The sequence below is a fragment of the Mobula birostris genome, chromosome 2 (assembly GCF_030028105.1).
Source record: "Mobula birostris isolate sMobBir1 chromosome 2, sMobBir1.hap1, whole genome shotgun sequence".
Classification (NCBI taxonomy): Eukaryota; Metazoa; Chordata; class Chondrichthyes; order Myliobatiformes; family Myliobatidae; genus Mobula; species Mobula birostris.
This window is the reverse complement of record NC_092371.1, coordinates 109094873-109115604: the sequence shown is the minus strand read 5'-3', so window position 1 is coordinate 109115604 and position 20732 is coordinate 109094873. Positions and strand designations below refer to the sequence as shown.

At 41.4% G+C, this 20732-nt stretch overlaps 1 protein-coding gene across 5 annotated transcripts in view; it reads right to left on the bottom strand.

The window, feature by feature from the left end:
• Positions 1–20732, bottom strand: part of crybg1a (crystallin beta-gamma domain containing 1a) — a 243875-nt gene that overhangs the window by 97743 nt on the left and 125400 nt on the right. The window contains exon 1 of one of the 5 annotated variants that reach the window (XM_072246125.1): positions 6699–6773. The exons of the other annotated variants lie outside the window; for them this stretch is intronic. Within the exon in view, the coding sequence (XP_072102226.1) occupies positions 6699–6701 (3 nt within the window). The 5' untranslated portion in view covers positions 6702–6773. Of the gene's footprint in view, positions 1–6698; positions 6774–20732 lie in introns of those variants that run through there. 5 annotated transcript variants of the gene reach the window in all.

Below are 20732 nucleotides of genomic sequence, written 5' to 3'. Positions count from 1 at the left end.
TTAGCTCATTGGCCCCGAGTAATGCTGTTTTGTTTGGCTGTTCATGGGTATTCATGTAAACTTGAACCTTCCAGTCCTGATAAAGGGTCTTGGGTCGAAATGTCATAGATGCTGCCTGACCTGCTCAGTTCCTCCAGCATTTTCTATGTGGTACTCTGGAGTTCCAGAATCTGTGTTATTAGTCTGTTATCTGTGTTTGGGATCATCAGAAAGGTAGATGAACTTACTTGCAAGTGGCAGTTCCTGTCTTTTACCCCAGGGGTTTCCAACCTGGTCTCCACAGACCTCTCAGTTAACGGTAGGGATCAATGGCATAGAAAAGGTTGGGAATCCCTGTTCTACCCCAAGGGCCAGTATGGAGGGACATACAAATAAAGAAAAATATTCTTACTCCAATTTAGGTGACAGAAGTGGTTAGTTATTTTTCCTGGAGCTTGTAAAAACCTTTCTCAGTTTTAATCATTTGCGCTCATTAAGCTATCAGTAATTTATTTATCGAGGTACAATGCAGAATAAGCCCTCTGGCCTTTCGAGCTACGTTGCCCAGTAATCCCCCGACTCAATCCTAGCCTAATTATGGGACAATTTACAATGACCAATTAACCTTCCAACTGGTACGTCTTTTGGATTGTGGCAGGAAACTGGAGCTCCCGGAGGAAACACATGCAGTCACGGCGAGAATTTACAAACTCCTTACAGACAGCGGCGGGAAATGAACCCGGGTCGCTGGCGCAGTAGAGCACTGTGCTGACCACTACGCTACCATGCCACTCCAAAATGAAATAAGGGAATTTTATCAAATCTGATTAACTACCCACACCAAGTACTGTGTTTTCATTTTTAAGTGGTAACTAACCCATATTCCCTGTTTTTAAGTTCAAGTTTATAATATTTACAGTCTCTCTTTTATTTTCCTTCTCAATCATATGCCTACAAAGCAGTCTTTCATTTTGTAACAAGGAGGTACTTGTTTGGAAATCTGAAGCAGATCATTTATTTGCACATTACACTTCTATGGCTTGTCAATTTTAAGGGGGAGAAAAGGTAACCATTAAGTTGCTTGGAAACTGGACAAAAAGTTGGGAGGAGGAGATTGTTACAGTTGGGCATGGATTGGTGAGCCAGCACCTGGAATGCTGTGCCCAGTTTTGGTACATCTTAGGAAAGAAATGATATCGTACCATTGGAGGCAGTCCAAAGGAAATTTTCCAGGCCAGTTCTTGGGATGAGAGGGTTGCCCTATCAAGAGAGGCTTACTTTTTGGCTCTGTGCTTCCTGAAGCGTGGAAGATAAAGGGGTGAGCTTGTTTAATTCCATAAGTTCCAAAGGGAGCTTGACAGCACAGATATTGAGATGTTTCCAGCAGTGGGAGAGTCACAGACAATGTGGTGTGACTGCAAAGTAAGAGGCCAGTAATTTAAAATGGAGGTGCTTAGAAATATCTTCTTTCAGAGAGTAGCAAATCTCTGGAAATCACAGCCCAGTGGGTAGTAGAGGGTCATTAGATGTACTTAAGGTGGAGATAGATAAATATTTGAAAGATCGACAAAATAAGAGTTGTGGGGAAGTGGTACTGAAGAGTAGTTGAAGTCAGCAATGGTCAAACATGATCATATTGAGTGGAGGGTAGGTGGGTTACTCCTGCTTCTATTTTCCTGTGTTTTCTTTTGTGCGGTCATCAAGCTCTGAAATTACTTGAATTTCTGATTTATGATCAAAATGGCGCCGGTGAACCACGGAGGCTTTCTGAGGGCGATGTATATTGCTTATTCTTTTATTGTTATTCTTCTCTTTCTTTTTGTATTTGCACAGTTTGTTATCTTTTGCACATTAGTTGAACACCCAACTTCTTTCATTGATTCTGTTATGGTTATTATTCTATTATGGTTTTATTGAGTATGCCTGCAAGAAAATGAATCTCGGGGCTGTATACGGAGACATATATGTACTTTGATAATAAGTTTACCTTGAACTTACTGGTGCATTCTCTGGGTACTTTTTCGCCATGTCTGCTTAAGTAAAGAGAATTCTGGATCAGGAAACAAGATTGACCGCTAAAGACATTTTGAGATCATTGCAGCTACCTTGCAAACTACAAGGAAATTCTACAATGAAAATGTTTAAATGACTGCCCAACTTTTCTTTCTTTCATTTTCTCTACTCAGTTTGACAGATTCACACCCCCTTTGTTATTCTTGCTCTTTTCACAATTATTGAAGCACAGTAGATAAGGAGATGCATTGTTCACCCCAGTATTCCCGAATGTTCATGCCATGCCTTTATCAGTTCACAGCACAAGATTCAATCCGGACAGTGAAAGCAAAATATTTAAAAAATATTGTGGTTGGTGAGTTGTACCTCTCCAGAAAGATCAGCCTGAATATGTTCTATGTTGGTCAGTGAACATATCGTACTAGTTGTCAAGTGACCAAACACAATTTTGTGTTAGAGAGAAAGGGAGTGCAGTAAAACAATAATATAAGGGAACCACAATGAGTTAGATTGCCAGGTCAAGAATTCAGCTTTAACATATCAAGGTCCATTCAAGAGTCTGATAACAGCAGGACGGAAGTTGCCTTGAATTTGGTGGTACATGCTTTCAAGCTTTTGTACCTTCTGCCCAATGGGAGAGGAGAGAAGAGAGGATGACCAGAGTAGGAGATGTCCTTCATAATGTTGGTTGCTTTACCAAGGCAGTAGGATATGTAGATAGAGTTAACAGGTTGGGTGGCATCTTCTACTTTAGCTTTCTGAGGAAGCTGAGATCTCTGGTGTGTCTTCTTAGCAATGGCGTCCATGTGGTTGGACCAGGACAATTTGTTTGTACTGAGGAACTTTCAATTCCCTACCATCTCCACCTCAGCATCATTGATACAGACAGAGGTGTGTGCTCTGCCTTGCTTGCTGAAGTTAATGATCAGTTATCTTGTTTTGCTGACAAAAGGCTGTTTATTCACACCATACTGCTAGGCTCTCAATCTCCTTCCTATTATTGTTTTGAGATCCAGCTTACAAAAACTGATCAGAATCAGATGTGCTATCACTGACAGATATGGTGTAATTTGATGTTTTGTGGCAGCATAGTGTAATATATAAATATACTATAGATTACAATAAGTATATATAAAAATTAAATATGTAATGCAAGGAAAGAGCAATGAATGGGTTCAATGTTCATTCAGAAATCTGATGGTGCAGGGGAAGAAGCTGTTCCTACACCATTGAGTTCTTGTCTTAATGATAGCAATAAGAAAAGGGCAGGTCCTTGGTGACATAGGTCCTTAATGATGGATGCCGCCTTTTGAAGATGTCCTCGATGCTGGGGAGGCGAGTGCCTATGATGGTGCTGGCTGAGTTTGCAACCTTCTGCAGCTTTTTCTGATCCTGTGCGGTGGCCCCTCCACTAGTTAGAATGCTCACCATAGTATATCAGTAGAAATCTGCTAGAGTTCTTGGTGACATACCAAATCTCCTTAAACTCCTCATGAAATGTAGTCCTTGGCATGCTTTCTTGATGATTACACCGATATTTTGGGCCCAGGATAGATATTCGGAGATATCGGCACCCAGGAACTTGAAACTGCTCACCCTTTCCACTTCTGAACCCTTGATGAGGATGGGTGTGTGTTCGATCGACTTCCCTTTTCTAAAGTCTACAGTCAATTCCTTGGTCTTACTGATGTTGAGGGTAGAGTTGTTCTTGTAACATCACTCAATTAGCTTATCTATCTCGCCTCTGTACATCTCCTCATCACCATCAGAAAATCTGCCAACAATAGTTGTGTCATCAACATATTTATAGACGGGATTTACATCGTGCCTAGCCACACAGTCACGGGTGTGGAGAGAGCAGAGCACTGGGCTAAGCACACACCCCTGAGGTGTGCCGGTGTTGATTGTTATCTGTTAGCTAAATGAGATCTACAGAAAATTACCTGATCCCATCAGGGTGGTAGTTATGGACAACAAGTCCAAAAAACCCTGGATGTAAAGGGATATCAAGTGTTGGATAAAGAAGAAGGAACATATGCCAGGTAGAAAGAACTAAAAACTGTTCAGGCACTTCAAAAATATAGAAAGTGTAGGGAGGAAAAAGTAATTTCAAAGGCAAAGATGGACACAAAATAACACCAAATGGAAAGATGAAAAATGGAGCATGAACTATCAAGATAAACAGTCCTTAAATGAGTGTAGCTATCCCCTTTTGCTCAGGAACCTGATGGTAGTAACTATTCTTGAACCTGGTGGTGTGAGTCCTGAGGCACCTGTACCTTCTACCTGATGACAGCAGTGAGAAAAGGGCATGGCCTGGGTGGTGAGGGTCTTTGACAACTGATGCTGCTTTTCTAGGGCAACGTTTCATGTAGATGTGCTCAGTGGATGGTTTTATTGTGATTGGAGCAGGAGATGAAATTTGACTGAAACTCTGAGGAACACAGATAGGGCAGAACGTGACAAAGAAATGTCTACAGATTAAATCAACTGTCAAAAGAATGCAAAATGGTGATGGAAATTTGTTCTTGGCCATATTGCCATAAACCTGTGTGCAGATGCATGTAATACACTACTTCCAAAATTCATTCCCTATAAATATAAGATGCAGAACAAATTTGTACCACTGGAATACATCTAGAGCTGAGATAATCCACTTTGAATCCAAAAAAAAGAAATGGTAATATTTTCCGAATGGTGAGGAAATTGGAGTTATGAAACAGCCGGGATGTCTTGTATATAAATAACTAAGTAATTCTTAAGACAAGAACATAAAGTAACTAAAAGGGCAAATGGAATGATGTAACTCAAAGGCATAGAAAACAAAGGAGACGAAATATGCTTCAGCCCAGTGTATCTGTAAGATGTGAACTTCCCCTATTCAGGACATTTACAGAGACAGGTGTGTAAAAAGGGCCCGAAGGATCATTGGAGACTCGAAAACACAAAATACTCTGCAGATGTTGGGGTTAAAGCAACCCACACAACACGCTGGAGGAACTCAGCAGGTTGGGCAGCATTCATGGAAACATTGACTGTTCATTTCCACGGATGCTGCCCAACCTGCTGAGTTCCTGCATTGGAGACTCGAGTCACCCCAACCACAAATTGTTGCAGCTACTATCATCCGGGAAACGGTACCCCAGCATAAAAGCCAGGACCAACAGGCTCCTCACTACGACCAAGGCCAAGGCCACGCAGCGCCGCCGCCATCAATCTCATCAGTAAACCAGTGAACTAGACTTGCGGCATTCCACATCACCAATGTCAGACAGGGTCTTGTGATCACGAGAAAAATTTCTCTGCCAGCGAGAAACTCGCTGATGGGGTAGACCTGCGTACTTTAAGTTCTTAATATCCAGCAGGGTCTTGCAATCATAAAAAACTACCCTTAAAAAAGGACAATAACACTCTTGGTTGGCCCCCTAGAAGTCGCTGTGACTGAACACGCAGTTATCTTACTGGAGGAAATCATTGTGATACCAAAATTAAAGAGTTAAAATTCCAAGACAAGTGAGCATGGAAGCTTATATTTTTAAATGATGAAAACATTAGCTGAGTTACATAAAAGAAAATTATTTCCAGTGGGAGAATTTGAAAAAAGGCTGCATAATGTTGTTCAAACTAGAACACTTAAAGGTTCAAAGGTTAATTTTATTGTCAATGTATGCACGTACTACAGAACTCTGATATATGTCTTCTCCAAATAGCCACGAAATACAGAAAGGCCATGGGAGTTGTTGAAAAGAAAGACATCAACTCGCGCCCTCCCCCCCCCCCCCGTGACTGGCATGAAAAAGAAAATGAAACGAGACTCACAAGCCCCCAAGACCCTCCCCTTCACTGAGGAAAGAAACAGAAGCACTTCCTTGCTTGCAGAGTATTAGAAACCTTCAGGCTTTTCGATGACAAAGACCCTAAATTTAAAGTCATTTGAAAATGTCTACAGTTGTTAATATGTACATTAATTTTCAGTAAGAGTATTAATGGATATGGCTGAATTGCCAATCAGCCACTATCAGATATAGACCGAAGAAGGAATTACATAGCTTTCTATTTCACTCCCTAATACATTGTTTGAATGATTATTTCTCACGTGTCTGCTTTGACAAAGTATCAGAGGACGGTTTTATCTGCAGGAACCCATAACTCACCATATTTCCAGCGTCTCTGAACAACAGGGAATTAAGAACTGTAAAAGTACTTATCTTTTCCTCCTAAAAGCAGGAAAAATAAGGGCCGCGGTACCATACAATCAATCACCATTCCATATGAAATCTCACTTTGCAAGATGTTACTGATCAAACAATAGACTTTACACCATAAACTCACTGACTACAAAAAGGGTCTGGTGCACAGGAACCCCTCATCACCAATTATCATCAAACATTTTAAGGATGTACATGTATGCATCTTTTTTGTAATATGTGTGTTTACCAGCATTGCTCCATAAGCGATCAGTTGCATTACAAAATATATTCTTGACTTTCAAGAAAATGGCTGGAACCACTTCAAGAGTTAAATTCTGTCATAGCAAATCAGCTCTCTGGAATCCAGAGCTACCAGTTGAATCTGCCCAGACACAAATCAATGAATACTGGAATATATACTATTATTGAACTTCTGAAACTGATATCCCAGTCAACTTCTAGCATTCAATACAATTTCAAAGTTTAGACAACATTTACTTTGTATCTCTTACTTACCATTTCTTAACAATGTGCTGTTCATATCAGTTTGCGTGGGCTTGTGAGCCTGAGGGTTTTGATGGATTGGCTACACTGCACTCAACTGCTGTGTTACATGCAAAGCTTAGTGACACATACCTTATTATTCATACGCCCCACCCTTTGGGCTACAGTCCAATTGCCTCACTTTCCTTTTACATAGGAAGAGATCTTCTCAGCTTCAATTAATTTGCTAATAAAGAACAAGTTGAAAGGCAGAAAAAGTTTTACGTTTTTTTAAGATTCACTAAGGCTTATGCACACTCTCACTATATGCAAACATAAAACACACAAATACGGAAATGCATACGTACATGCATATATACTCAGTGAAGCACGCACACACACACACACAGATTCATGTCATTCATCAAAATCACTGAGAAGGAAGTCACGAGAAAAGCCTGTTGAGTCCCAACGATTTCAACAAGGGCTACTGAGGTTAATTTTAGCCCTTTGAATATCTTCCTTTAATGCTCCTTGTTTCAACACACAGATTTTGCTCTCTGCTAATAATGTAAAATGCATAGTATTGGTTCAGCAATTAATTCCATTGAAGTAAATAGAACTTAATATTGGAAGGGGCGCGCATTTCATGGGTGATCTATTACTCATTTTACTCCATTAATCAGAGTAACATTATGCCAACTTATTACAAACAGATCTTCACTACAAATTGCTGAAACTGCCTAGCAATTATGTAAATTCTTTTTATTAAAATGTCAAAAATAGAGACTTCTCAGCAAACCATGAAATGATAACACAGATTTTTAAAAAGTCAGGAGATATCTGTGTGCAATATAATCTTACATTGATTTGCATGCAATTTACTTTGCTGTTTTTTAAGGGAATATAGCAAAGAGGAAGTTTTGAATTGGTTACTATCCTGAAGCAAATGACACAGACATTAATCAAAATTCAATTTTACTGACACAGTGTTCTGTTTCTTGGGCACAACTTGGATTCGGGGCAGATTATAACCTTCCTTCAGTCTGTGTTCCAGTCTACCCAGCAGCCACTTTTTTTTCAAATAGCAAGCAGCAATGGGAAACTTTCTGTTTCATAGCTACAGGCTAACCCATGCAATTGAAAGATCAAGTGTACTATAAATTTCTGTAGTCAAAATGCATCTTATAGTGCTCACATTTTTTTTGTAAGTCTTGAAAGTGCATCTGCTGTTATCTATAGGCGACTCATACAATCGATTCAGTCTGGTATTCAAACAGCAAACACGAGGAAATCTGCAGATGCTGGAAATTCAAGCAACACACACAAAATGCTGGTGGAACGCAGCAGGCCAGACAGCATCTATAGGAAGAAGCACAGTCGACATTTCGAGCCGAGACCCTTCGTCAGGACTCCGGTCTCGGCCTGAAACGGCAACTGTGCTTCTTCCTATGGATGCTGTCTGGCCTGCTGCGTTCCACTAGCATTTTGTGTATGTTTCTTGGTACAGTATTCAAACAGAATCTTTCTGTTGAGCAAGTATTTACATAATCCCTTTTATTTACATTTACATAATTTCTACCCTTGGGCTTTTGTTCCAGTCGTTTATCTGGTTAGCATGTTGTCATGTTGTTACTTGTATCCTGACTGAAGAAGCATCAATTTAATAATAAAAAGCTTAATTTTCCAGTAAGCATGTAATTCTGTTTTTAGACACTCAGTGCTAAATATTGTCCGTTATACAAATTCGAAGTAGGAGTTGGCCACCTAGCACCTCGAGTCTGCTCCGCCATTTAATGAGATCATGTTTGCTGAGTGTAACCGCAGCTTTACTTTACCATGGATAAAGCAGTGGCTGATTGTCAGGAGGCAAAGTGTGGGAATAAAGGCAGCCTTTTCTGTTTGGCTGCCAGTGACTAGTGGTGCTCCACAGGGGGTTGTGTTGGGACAATTATTTTTTTTATGGTGTATGTCGATGACTTGGATGACAGTATTGATGGCGTTGTTGCAAGGTTTGCGGACAGTACAAAGGTAGGTGGGGGCGGGGCAGGTGCCTTTGAGAAGTACAGAGGCTATAGAAGGATTTGGACAAATGTAGCAGAATGGGTAAGTAAGTGGTAGATGGTTTATAGTGTCAGGAAGTGTATGGTCATCCACTTTGGTTGAAGAAATGAAGGAGCTGACTATTTTCTAAATGCAGAGAAAATTTTAAAAAACTGAGGCACAAAGGGACTTGGGAGTCCTTGTACAGATTCCCTCAAGGTTAATATGCAGCTTGAGGCTGTGGTGAGGAAGGCAAATGTAATGTTAACATTCATTTCAAGAAGATGTGATGTTGAGACTTTATAAGCACTGGTGAGGCCTCACTTGGAGTACTATGTGCAGTTTTGGCTCTGTATCTTAGGAAGGGTGTGCTGAAACTGGAGAGGGTTCAAAGGAGGTTCATGAAAATGATTCCAGGATTAAACAGCTTGATATATGAAGAGAGTTTGATGACTCTTGGCCTATATTCACTGGAATTTAAAAGAATGAGGGTGATCTCATTAAAACCTATCGAATGGTAAAATGCCTCGATAGAATGGATGTGAAGAGGATGTTTCCTATGGTGGGAGAGTCAAAGACCAAAGGATACAGCCTCAGAATAGAGGCCTAGAATGAAGATGAGGAGGAATTTCTTTAGCCAGAGAGTAGTGAATCTGTGGAATTCATTGCCACAGGCAGCTGTGGAGGCCAAGTCTTTATGTATATTTAAGGCAGAGGTTGATAGGTTCTTGATCGGTCAGGGCATGATGAGATATGGGGAGAAGGCAGAGAGGAAAAACGAATCAGCCATGATGAAATGGCGGAGCAGACTCGATGGGCCAAATCGCCTAATTCTGCTCCTTATATCCTATGGTCTTATCTACTCACTGGAAGCTTTCAACCCCTCATCAAATGTCTATACAACCAATGCTAAAATTATTCAATGACTTCTTAAGTATGAAGAAATAAGTATAGATGGCATGCACATAGTTAGCCAGAGGGCCTGTGTCTGTGCTGTGTGAATCTACTTATAGGACACTCTACTCATTCCCAGGAGCCAACCTGCTTAGATGTCACTGTATTCCCTCCACCACAAGTACATCTTTCCTTCAGCAGACCTGTTCCCAATAGTCTAAATCGAGAGTTCCCAACCTGGGGTGCATGGACACCTTGGTCAATGGTAGGGGTCCATGGCGTAACCCTGGTCTAGGTGCAGTCCACCATGATCCTACATAATTTCTGGAAGGCATTGTAAACCTTATACTCAAATCACCTTGCACTACAAGCCAGTATTCCATTTTCCCTCTTTATTAGTTTGCAAATTAATGTTCAATGGCTTTGCTGCAAGGACTCCAGGGTGCCCCCAAGCACCAATATCTTTTAATCTCCCACCATAAAATAGCCTGCTTTTCTCATTTTTGTATGTAAGTGAACAGTTGAATGTTTTTTTCACGTTACATTCCTTTTGCCATATCTTTGCTCATTCACTTAACTTGTCTATATCCTGTCTCTACAATGACTTCACAACACACACAGCCACCCATGTTAACAAAACATGTACACTTGATTGTTCTACATCCTCCAATTTAAAGTTCAAGTATCAATTAACTCCATGCCATGACATCATGACATAATTGTCATGGGAGATCTGGTCAGAGGGACCCTATTTCCACACCAAGAAGTCCACAAACTGGAATGGTGCTCACCCAATGGATGGAACAAGAACCAGATTGACCACTTAATGACCAATGGAATGTGGGGACGATCCTTGCAGGATGTAAAGGTGAAGAGAGGAGCAGATACAGGAACACACATAAAAGTTGCTGATGAATGCAGCAGGCCAGGCAGCATCTCTAGGAAGAGGTACAGCCAACTTTTCGGGCCAAGACCCTTCGTCAGGACTAACTGAAAGAAGAACTAGTAAGAGATTTGAAAGTGGGAGGGGGAGGGGGAGATCCAAAATGATAGGGGAAGACAGGAGGGGGAGGGATGGAGCCAAGAGCTGGACAGGTGATTGGCAAAAGGGATATGAGAGGATCATGGGACAAGAGGCCGAGGGAGAAAGAGAAGGGGGAGGGGGGAAGCCCAGAGAATGGGCAAGGGGTATAGTGAGAGGGACAGAGGGAGAAAAAGGAGAGAGAGAAAAAGAATGTGTGTATGTATATAAATAAATAAATTACGGATGGGGTACGAAGGGGAGGTGGGGCATTAGCGGAAGTTTGAGAAGTCAATGTTCATGCCACCAGGTTGGAGGCTATCCAGACGGAATATAAGGTGTTGTTCCTCCAACCTGAGTGTGGCTTCACCTTTACAGTAGAGGAGGCTGTGGATAGACATATCAAAATGGGAATGGAACGTGGAATTAAAATGTGTGGCCACTGGGAGATCCTGCTTTCTCTGGCGGACAGAGCAGATGCAGGAAGTGATCACTGAGAAGCACTGGGACTAGAACACATGGACAAAGACATTTTTGATGTTGAAAAGCTCGAGGACACCAGTACAAGATCTGCCTTCACTATTCAGCTTAAGAACACGTCCTAGGCCTTGCAAGACCTTGACGAGGACCTTGACAGGATCGACACAATGTGGAAACAGATTTCCTGAGTCTTCATGGGGAGCAGTGAGGCTTCTCTAGGTTACAGAACTGGAAAGAAGACAAAGAATAAATACAGCAGGAAAAGCGGACAACCTTAGAAGAAAGGTGTAAAATTAAGGAAGTGTGTCAGATGCAAAGTCAATACGAATTAAGGAGAAACTTCAACTAGCATATACTGAAGCTACCAAGAAAGTGAAGAGTCTTGTTAGAAAGGATAAGAGAGTCTACATGGAAGACTTTTCAGAGGAGGCTGAAGCAGCAGCCAGTTGAGATGATCAGGGAAATATATATAAGATTTCAAAGTTGGTATGTGGAAAGTTCCAGGCCAGATCCAGTGAGAGATAAGAACAGTCTGCTTTTGACAACTGAGAAAGACCAAGAAGCATGGTGGATGGAATATTACAGAGAATACTGAATAGACCACCACCAAATGAAGAACCTGACATATAAGAGGCAGCAGAGGACCTAAGCATCAACATGGATCCACCCAAGAAAGAAGAGATTGTTGCTGTGATTAAATTATTAAAGAACAGCAAAGCAAAGTTCCAGGACCTGACAATTTGAAAGCCGAACCATTCAAAACTGTACCAAAATTTGCATTAGCCATCCTGCAACCACTGTTTACTATAATCTAGGAGTGGGGACAAGTACCCAAGAACTGGACAAAGGGAGTTATTGTTAGGATCCCCATGAAAGGAACACTAAGTGATTACAATGACTGGCGTGGCATCACACTTTTGTCAGTGCCTAGCAAGATTTTCACCAACGTCAATGTTCAACGGTTTACAGATGCTGTCGATATGTGCTTGAGGAAAGGGCAAGCTGGCTTCAGGAGAAACAGAAGCTGTGTGCACCAGATCTTCACACTGCATAGCATCATAGAACAGAGCACAGAGGGGCAGAGACAACTGCATGTGAATTTTGTGGACTTTGAAAAGACTTGTCCGTGACAATATAATGTGAGGGTATACGGAAAGAAACAGCAGGAGACTGGGACTGGAGAAATTCATCTGCTGGGACACAAATCTATTGCGTAAATGGTCTCCTTCTTTGTCTTAATAAATGGAGTCCAGGTGGCAGCAAGGTTGAGAAAATTTTGAGTGTTCAGATTTATTGGTGGAGGAAAAGCAGGAATACGTCATCCGGATTCATGAAAAGGAGAATCTGCCTTGGACCCAATCTTTTTGCAGCCTTTCTTCTTCAGTGCATCTTTTATATCAGATTTTAAACTCAATTGCATCCACTTTATGCTTCCCTACAGCCGTACAATAGTCTCTGATGCTGGGGATGACTGTCGCCAAAAGACTTATCTTGAGGGAATGGAAATCACCCTCTCTCCCTTCCTTCTGGAGATGGATGGCTGACATGATCTCAGTCATACAGATGAAGAGACTCAGGTTCTTGAGAACCAATTCAATTATAACATTTTCAGCTATCTGGGATCCATTTCTTGCCTACCTAGACGAGGCCAGGGGCAGAAGAACAATTTCCCCCTAGCTAATCTCTCACGGCCCTCATTTATAATTTAATGTTTAGCATTTTTGAGCACTCTGTATAACAGGCATCCCTCTAATGTTATGTCCCTTTTTTTCTTTTTTTTTGCTTATTTTATTTATACCCAATATTGTTGATTTTATTGTTTTTTGAAAGTTTTGAAAATAAAGTATTTAAAAAAAAATTTTAGAAAAAAAACTCAATTTCACTAGAGTCTTAAGAGAACAGGGACAAAATGAGGAGCACCAACCCAATGGGAGTACAACATCTGAATATTCAGTACATTCCAATATTTCAGGCGACTGATCAAGCCATTAAACCAGGGGTTCCCAACCCAGGGTCCACGGATCCCTGGGTTAATGGTAAGGGTCCATGGCATAAAAAAGGTTGGGAATCTCTGCATTAGACTGATTTAGTTTCCTCTTGGAAGAGTCACCATTGTCTCAGATGACTACATCTACTGTCTCTTCAAATTTTGTCCATTAAAATAAACTGCTTCATTTATCTTCCAGCCTTGGACCCCAGCAAAATTGCCTGAGGATTTGCTGCATTTCCAGCTTTTAATCCCCTATAAGTAGTGGAAAACCAAGAACTCTTTGGAGACTTATATACATCAAAGAATCTTGTATTTATTGTCAGACCTCCCAGCTGCTATTTTGTATATACTGAAGGCTTCATCTGCCAATATTTTATATACATGGCCTGCTCCTTCAGTTCTGGTGGAAGGTCATGGTCCTGAAACATTTAACTCTCATTCTCTCTCTGCAGGTCTGTCTGACATGCTGTTTCCAATACTTTGAATTTTTATTGCTGCTTCTTGATATTTATTATTTTTACAATTATTTATAGTCAAGGCAATTGCTCATAAAAACAGTTATGCTTTTGATAAGATAACATTCATGATTTTATTAGTAATTATCAAGGTGACTAATTTAAATCCTGCAGATTCAGAACCATTCTGTTGATTTGATTTTTCTTGGTATTTAAAAACTGTTGCTCATTTTGTGCTTGATCATTACGGGGTGAAGTCAACACCTTTTTGCCCATTTCTGAAACGAGCAGTTTGCAGTGTTATTTCTGAAGGCACTTAAAGAGTCAGTCACATTGCTGTGGATATGGAGATGCATGAAGCACAGCAGATGTGCAGCAACACTCCGGCGAGCATGGTTGATACTCACTTCAAACTCCAGTGATAAATAGCTGAAAAATCCACCACTTGTGAACCTCTCATTTGTCATTTCCAGATTTCTGGATTGCAGGTCTAGTAACGTAAGTGCTTCATTACTATATTTACCAACTTGTGTAGAATGCAAAGGATAAGGGAAATAGAGCAAGCCCATTTGCACCCTCTATTCAATAAGACCATAAATGTTCTATCATTGGCTTCCTTCCATTTTCCAATTTAAACTCTATAACCTCGACTCCCCCCCAGCTTAACAAAGATCCACAGAGAATGGTGTAGATAATACAGCAGGTCTGCAGGCTTTGCACATAACTATTGGATCCAATAAGCATATTCGTTAATATTTTATCCCAAGCACAGAACAACATGCCCGAATCTTCTGACAGCACACTACAAGCACAATGTCTAAACAGGTATCAGCATCCTCAAGTTTAAATCCATGCACGTTAATTTGTCCTGGCAGTGCTCTGCTTAGCACAAGAGTATCAAGCGTTTCTGCACTGTTTGAAAGCAGATGGCCGGCTTAGTCCCAGTGGGTGAACGGGGACTTTTTCCACGCCATTTGATTCTCTGACTTCAAATAGGGTGATGAGAGCTGAGGGTGGTGTTTGACTGAGTCAACTGCCCAGGCGTGGGCAATGATCAAATGGTATGTTAGCAAAGACTGTGACAAACTTCTATAGATGCATCACAGCCTGGGATGGAGTCTCCACTGCACAGGACTGCAAGAGGCTGCAGAGGGTTGTAGACTCTGCCATCTTCATCACGGATACAAGACCACCACCCCCCCCCCCCCATCATCAAGGACAGCCTGAAGAGACGATGCCTCGAGAAGATGGCATCCATCACTAAGGACCCCTCACCATCAGGCACCTGCCCTCTTCGCACTAATACCATCGGGGAGGTGGTACCGGAGTTTGAAGACCTATTGATTCTGTCTTTGTCACAGTACAACAAATCTCATGTGATACGTCTATAAGAAGAAATGTGATTCTAAGAAATAAAGTATTATTAAACTCAGATATCACCTGCCACTTGGGAAGGAATCCAAAGCTCTGTGGTTCCTAACAGTGCGACTGTTTGTCATTCCCACAGGTCCGAGACTCCCCAGGCCAATGGAATAAGTCTGCAACTTTTTAAATATTCAATGCTCCCAGGCTAGGCTATGCATTATTATCATAATATGAGCGACTACCGGCATGTTTAGTGAAAGCAGGATATGATTCACCAGCAGTAATAAATTAAAATTAATTTAAGCAAATGCTATATGACAGCTTAATCCCAACTCACAACCTGCCCCAGCCCCTAGCCTCTCTCACCGCCCCCACACCGCTACCCACCCCCATTACTTCTCACACTTATCCACCTGAATTTAGGCGAGTACTCGTGCAAGACATATCTTAGAATGCAGACATGGTATATCAGGGAAAAGAGCCACGCTGAAAATAAAGTAATGAAGTGACTCCCTTCAAGTAAAAACAGGGTGTGGTTTAATAATGTGAGCATCAAAATGCACAAGGAATTAGATGACTCTTGCATGCCTGGGCATTCTGGACAATAGTCCTGCAAACATGCTGTCAAGTCAATCCAGATGACTAAGGATACCAATCAAATCAAGGACTGCCAAAATCTGTAACTTAAGTACGTCGCACCAGCGAGCTGGAGCAAAAAAGAAATCGCTAGAAGATTTTCTACCAGTCTCTCAGTTCAGGCATGTTTGCTAAAGCTGACCATTTTACTGAAATGCTTCCTTCCAGAAAGGTTTGCAAAGATATTCTCTATCCTGGGCAGAGGGTATTGATCTCCTTTCAGAATGGGGTTGATGGTGACCTTAAAATCACCACAGATCCTGACAGACCCCTTCTTCTTGGCTACTGGGACAAGTGACATTGCCTATGGGCTCCACTTAGCCTTGAAAACAATTCCTTCAGCCTTCATGCGATCTAGCTCACTGGCACAGATGGTATGAGGAACCAGACAGGCTTTGCAAAGCCTGGCTGTGGCATTTTCATTTAACACAACTTTCCCCTAGATACGTTTGAGTTTTCCAGTGCCATCCTTCAACGCTGCTTTAAAAATAAAAGTAACTCACCAATTTTTTTATTTCTTATTTTTTGCACCATTTAAATTAACAATTTTATATATATACTTACTATAATTCAGAGTTTTCTTTTTCTTATTATCCTGTATTGCATTTAACTTCTGCCGCAACCTAAACAATTTTCCCGACGTATGCCTGTCATATTAAAACCAGTTTCTGATTCTGGTCTCATCCAGTACCTTTCTTAAATCGCTTTCTGTTGACTCTCTTGCAGGAGATGTGGCATGTAAATGGTGGATGGATGCTTAATCGAGTTGTATTTGTCTCAGCCAATCACAGCTCCACAATGCTGGCCTTCCTGTTTTTAACCACATGTGGCTTGTATGACTGAAACAACCAATCCGGTGTCCAATTCCATTTTGATTACTTCTGGTGTAAGCCATATTGCTTGTCCCTTGTTAGTTTTCACATTGTAAATCTTAGGGCTACCAGTCCTCTACCACTCTCATCATTATCAGATTTTCCATCAACAGCATGCAAATTAGTGCTCTTTTTGAAACTGTAACTTGACTTTTTTTTATCTTTTTCTCTTCTCTGTGCAGTCCATTTATTTTTGTCTGCCAAACATGCTCTTTGTACGCGTCGTAGTTTGTTGTGTTTTCTGTAAGTTTTGCATTTAAATCTACATAAGTCTGGTGTATGTGAGCCACTGCCACAATGTTAACACAAACTGTACCGCCAGGCTGGTCTCTGTTTAGACGTTTGCAATTTAGTTCACACTCACTTTCATTCCTGACTGCAACTCATTTGCGTCTGTTTGCTGTTTCCATTAATACAGCTATTTCACTGCTCTTTTAAATGTAAGTTGTGCTTCAGTCAGGAGCAGTTTTTGAATGGTCTCTTGTAAGATTTCACAAAATGGTTCCTCAGTGCATCACTAAGCCCATAACTGCACAATGTTCAGATACCCTCTATAATTCAGCCACATACACTGAAATGGTCCCATTCCTTTTGATTCCACTTATGAAACCTAAAGAGTTCTGCAGTCAACAGTAGTTTTGGTTCTGAATGTTCCTTCATTACTTTTATTACATCAGCAAAGCTCATTTCTGCTGGTTTGGTTGATGCAGTCAAACTTTGAAGCAACCTGATTGCCTTTAAACCCAATGCACTCAGCAAAACTGGTACTTGTTTCTCAATGGCTATTTCATTTGCTTTAAAATGCTGCTCAATTCATGCAGTATTCAAAATCCAGTTATCTCTTGTGCAATCAAACAAGTCAATCTTTCCGATGTAGCCAGACATTTCTGCTCTTACTTTTATTTATGATTATTATCAGCTGCTACTCTGTTTATAAAGCCGTGAATTTGTTTTATGCTTTTTTTTTAACTGGACCGCTCTCCTTTCTGAAAAGATGGGCAGATACGACGATGAGGTCATCACTGAGTCGTGGCTGAAAGATCATAGTTGAGAGCTTAACATCCTAGGATACACATTGTATCTTAGGGATAGGCAGGTAGGCAGGAGTGTGGTGGCCCTGTGGTGAAAATTAAATCAAATCCTTAGAAAGAAGTGACATAGGATCAGAAGATATAGAATCCTTGTGGATGGAGTTAAGAAACTGCAAGGGTCAAAAAACCTGATGGGAGTTATATTGAGGCCAGCAAATAATTGCCCATATGTGGGAGACAAATTACAATGGGAGAATCAGAATCAGGTTTATTATCACCAGCACGTGACGTGAAATTTGTTAACTTAGCAGCAGCAGTTCAATGAAATACAAAATCTAGCAGAAAGAAAAAAATAGCTGAGAGTGTGAGATAAAAAAGGCATGTAAAAAAGTTAAATGTTATGGTAGTGATAGGGGATTTCAATACACAAGTAGATTAGAAAAATCGGATTGGTGATGCATTCCAAGAGGTGAAATTTGTAGAGTGCCTATGAGATGTTTTTTTCTAAAAGGACTTCTTACAAGAGGAGCTTGTGGTTGAGCCCAAAAGGGAAAATGGTGTTTTGTAATGAAACAGATTGAATTAAGGAGCTTAAGGGAAAGGAACCCTTAGGGAAGAGTGATCATGTGATTTGATTCAACCTACAGTTTGAGAGGGAAAAGGTAAAGTCATTACTACAATAGAGCAAATGGATTTACAGAGGCACGAGATAGGAGCTGTGCAAAGTTGATTGGAAGGGTACACTAGCAGGGATGACGGTAAAACAGCAATAGCTGGAGTTTCTGGGGGAACTTGGAAGGCACAAGGAAGCCTGAGAATAGTTTATTCATCATATGCACTGGGAAAGAACTAGATCCTTTTACACTTACCTCCACGGGGAGGAAGTTCACCGCAATATTGAATTAATGTATTAATGTATTAAAGAGAAGGCAAAGCTTCCTTGTTCTTTAGACTTCGTTCTGAGATGCTGGAACAAGGACATCATCCCTAAGTTTGTGAGATTGCATTCTGTGGTGGTTTCTCCAACAGCTAAATGCATCCTACGATGAGTTAGCCAAGCATTGATTAGGGAGTGTATCCATTGCATTAGATCTGCTCTGAACATCAACGCGAACAGACTACTGTCTTTCTTGTCAGAGCTCTTCTCTCCTAGTGATTGGTCCACCGCTGTCCAAGATGAACTAGTTCACGAAGGAACATCGTGAGGCAGGTCAGGAAATAACAAGGACGGAGGTCTTGCTCCAAGTAAGAACTGGAATTCGATTATAAACAAGGTGGGACTGTGGAAACCTGATTGGATGAGGACTAACCAATCAGGAGGGATGGATGACGAAGGTATAAATACCACAAGACATGCCCAGACTAAATACTTTGTTCTTCAAATGTTTTTCTGGCAAGCGATCATCACAAGTAATAGTCTGTAATTTTCTTTTGGAGTTGAAGGCAATTCGATGTGGCAGAACCAAGGCCAGGCAAGGTTTGATCGATGCGGAGCCATGCCAAGCCGTAAAAGTCAGTTACAGGCTGAATTGAGCCAGCGAGGTCCAGGCACCCGAGCGGACTGGGCTACTGAACCCAATGTTCGGACGGTGATTTTGGCGCCAGGCCAATTTGAAAAGGTCAGGGTGTTGGGGCCCGAGGCAACGGGTGAGCTAAATCAGCTCCACGATTCGGCTCTGTGCTGAACTATGGGACTCTCTTTGCAGACTCCAGTTCAGAATGCTTTTTTGCTTCTAGTTATTGTTTGCATGATGTGTTTTTATTCTCCGCAAACTGGGTGTTCGACAGTCTTTTTTTTAAATATATAGGTTCTTTTGGGTTTCTTTGTTTCATTGCTGCCTGGTAGGAGATGAATCACAAGGCTGTACAATGAATACATAGTTGGATAATACTTTGAACTTGGAATGGGATTGAGAAGGATAATAAATCAGCCATGATGGAATGGCAAAGCAGAACTGAGGGTCTGATTGGCCTAAATCTGCTCCTATGCCTTATTGCCTTATGGTCTAAGAACTCAGCTGGTTAAGTGATGGACTGAAGCAAGGTCTCGACTGAAATGTCAAACATCCCTTCAGCTGCACAGATTCTGTTTGAGCTGCTGAGGTGTTTCAGAAGTTTATTTTTTGCTCTTGTTTTCACAACATATGGATAATTTGGAAGGCAAAGTCATGAAGTGTGCAGAATGTGAATAACTGATTCCACAGCTTGCAATTTATGTGGCATTTATTATTGTGACGAGAATACACTTAAATTAAGATGTTTGCTGGCCTGGGCTAGCAACAGTGGCATCAGCAGTTGGTCTGCCACCTGTCCTCAGGGGAGGGAGAGATAAGGAACAATGAAGCAGCATTTGGAGATGTTAATGAAGGAGCCATCAGTCTGGGTATTGTCTACAGCAGCTCCCCCTTTGAACCCTGAACTGTTTGAAGTAATGGACAGGCGATCTGGAGATGTGTAATGAAGGGACGGGAGAGAGAGCTGTCTAGAGCGGCTCCCCCTTTGAACCCTGAACTGTTTGAAGTGATGGACAGGCGATACCCCAGCAGGGGGATAAAAAGGGACAGGTTCGCTAAGGCAGGACACACACACGACACTCGAGGTAACGAGACCCTGGAAGCGGTGCGCATCTCACAAGTCGGTGGGAAGCTCTTGGACGGCTGATCGGGGGATCAGCCTTAAACACACAGGGTGGAAAGGTACGATCAGCGGGAACCCGGTGTGTGTCCGCCCTCGCTTGGGTGCCGGGTTCACTGCAGAGGATCGACCGCATCTGGAGGAGGGGTCACAGTCAGTGACCTCAGGTGACATCACAAAGGACTCGCCCGAAAGCTGCTTGTGAGCAATATCGTCGGTCTGTGAGTGGAAGCCGTTTTGAATGATCAGTCGTTCTCATTCTGTCTCTCCCTCCCCACACGTTGTCCATCACCATGGCAACGATTACTGCGAACTGAACTAAATTGGACTGAACTTTGTGTCTCTTTGAAATTGGTCATTTACCCCTAGACAACGATAGAGCTTGATTGATACTGTTATCTTAATTTTGTGCACATGTATGTTTATCATTGCTGAACTGTTGCATTTATTATCCTTTCGATTACTGTGTTGCTTGTTTCTTTAATAGAACTTTCTTAGTTCTAGTAATCCAGACTCCAACTGAGTGATCCATTTCTGCTGGTTTGGCAACCTAGTTATGGGGTACGTAACATAAGTGGGGTTCTCGTCCGCGATTTTGAACGCTAAATTTGGGACAGAGTAAATTGATTGGGTTAAAATTCCTGAA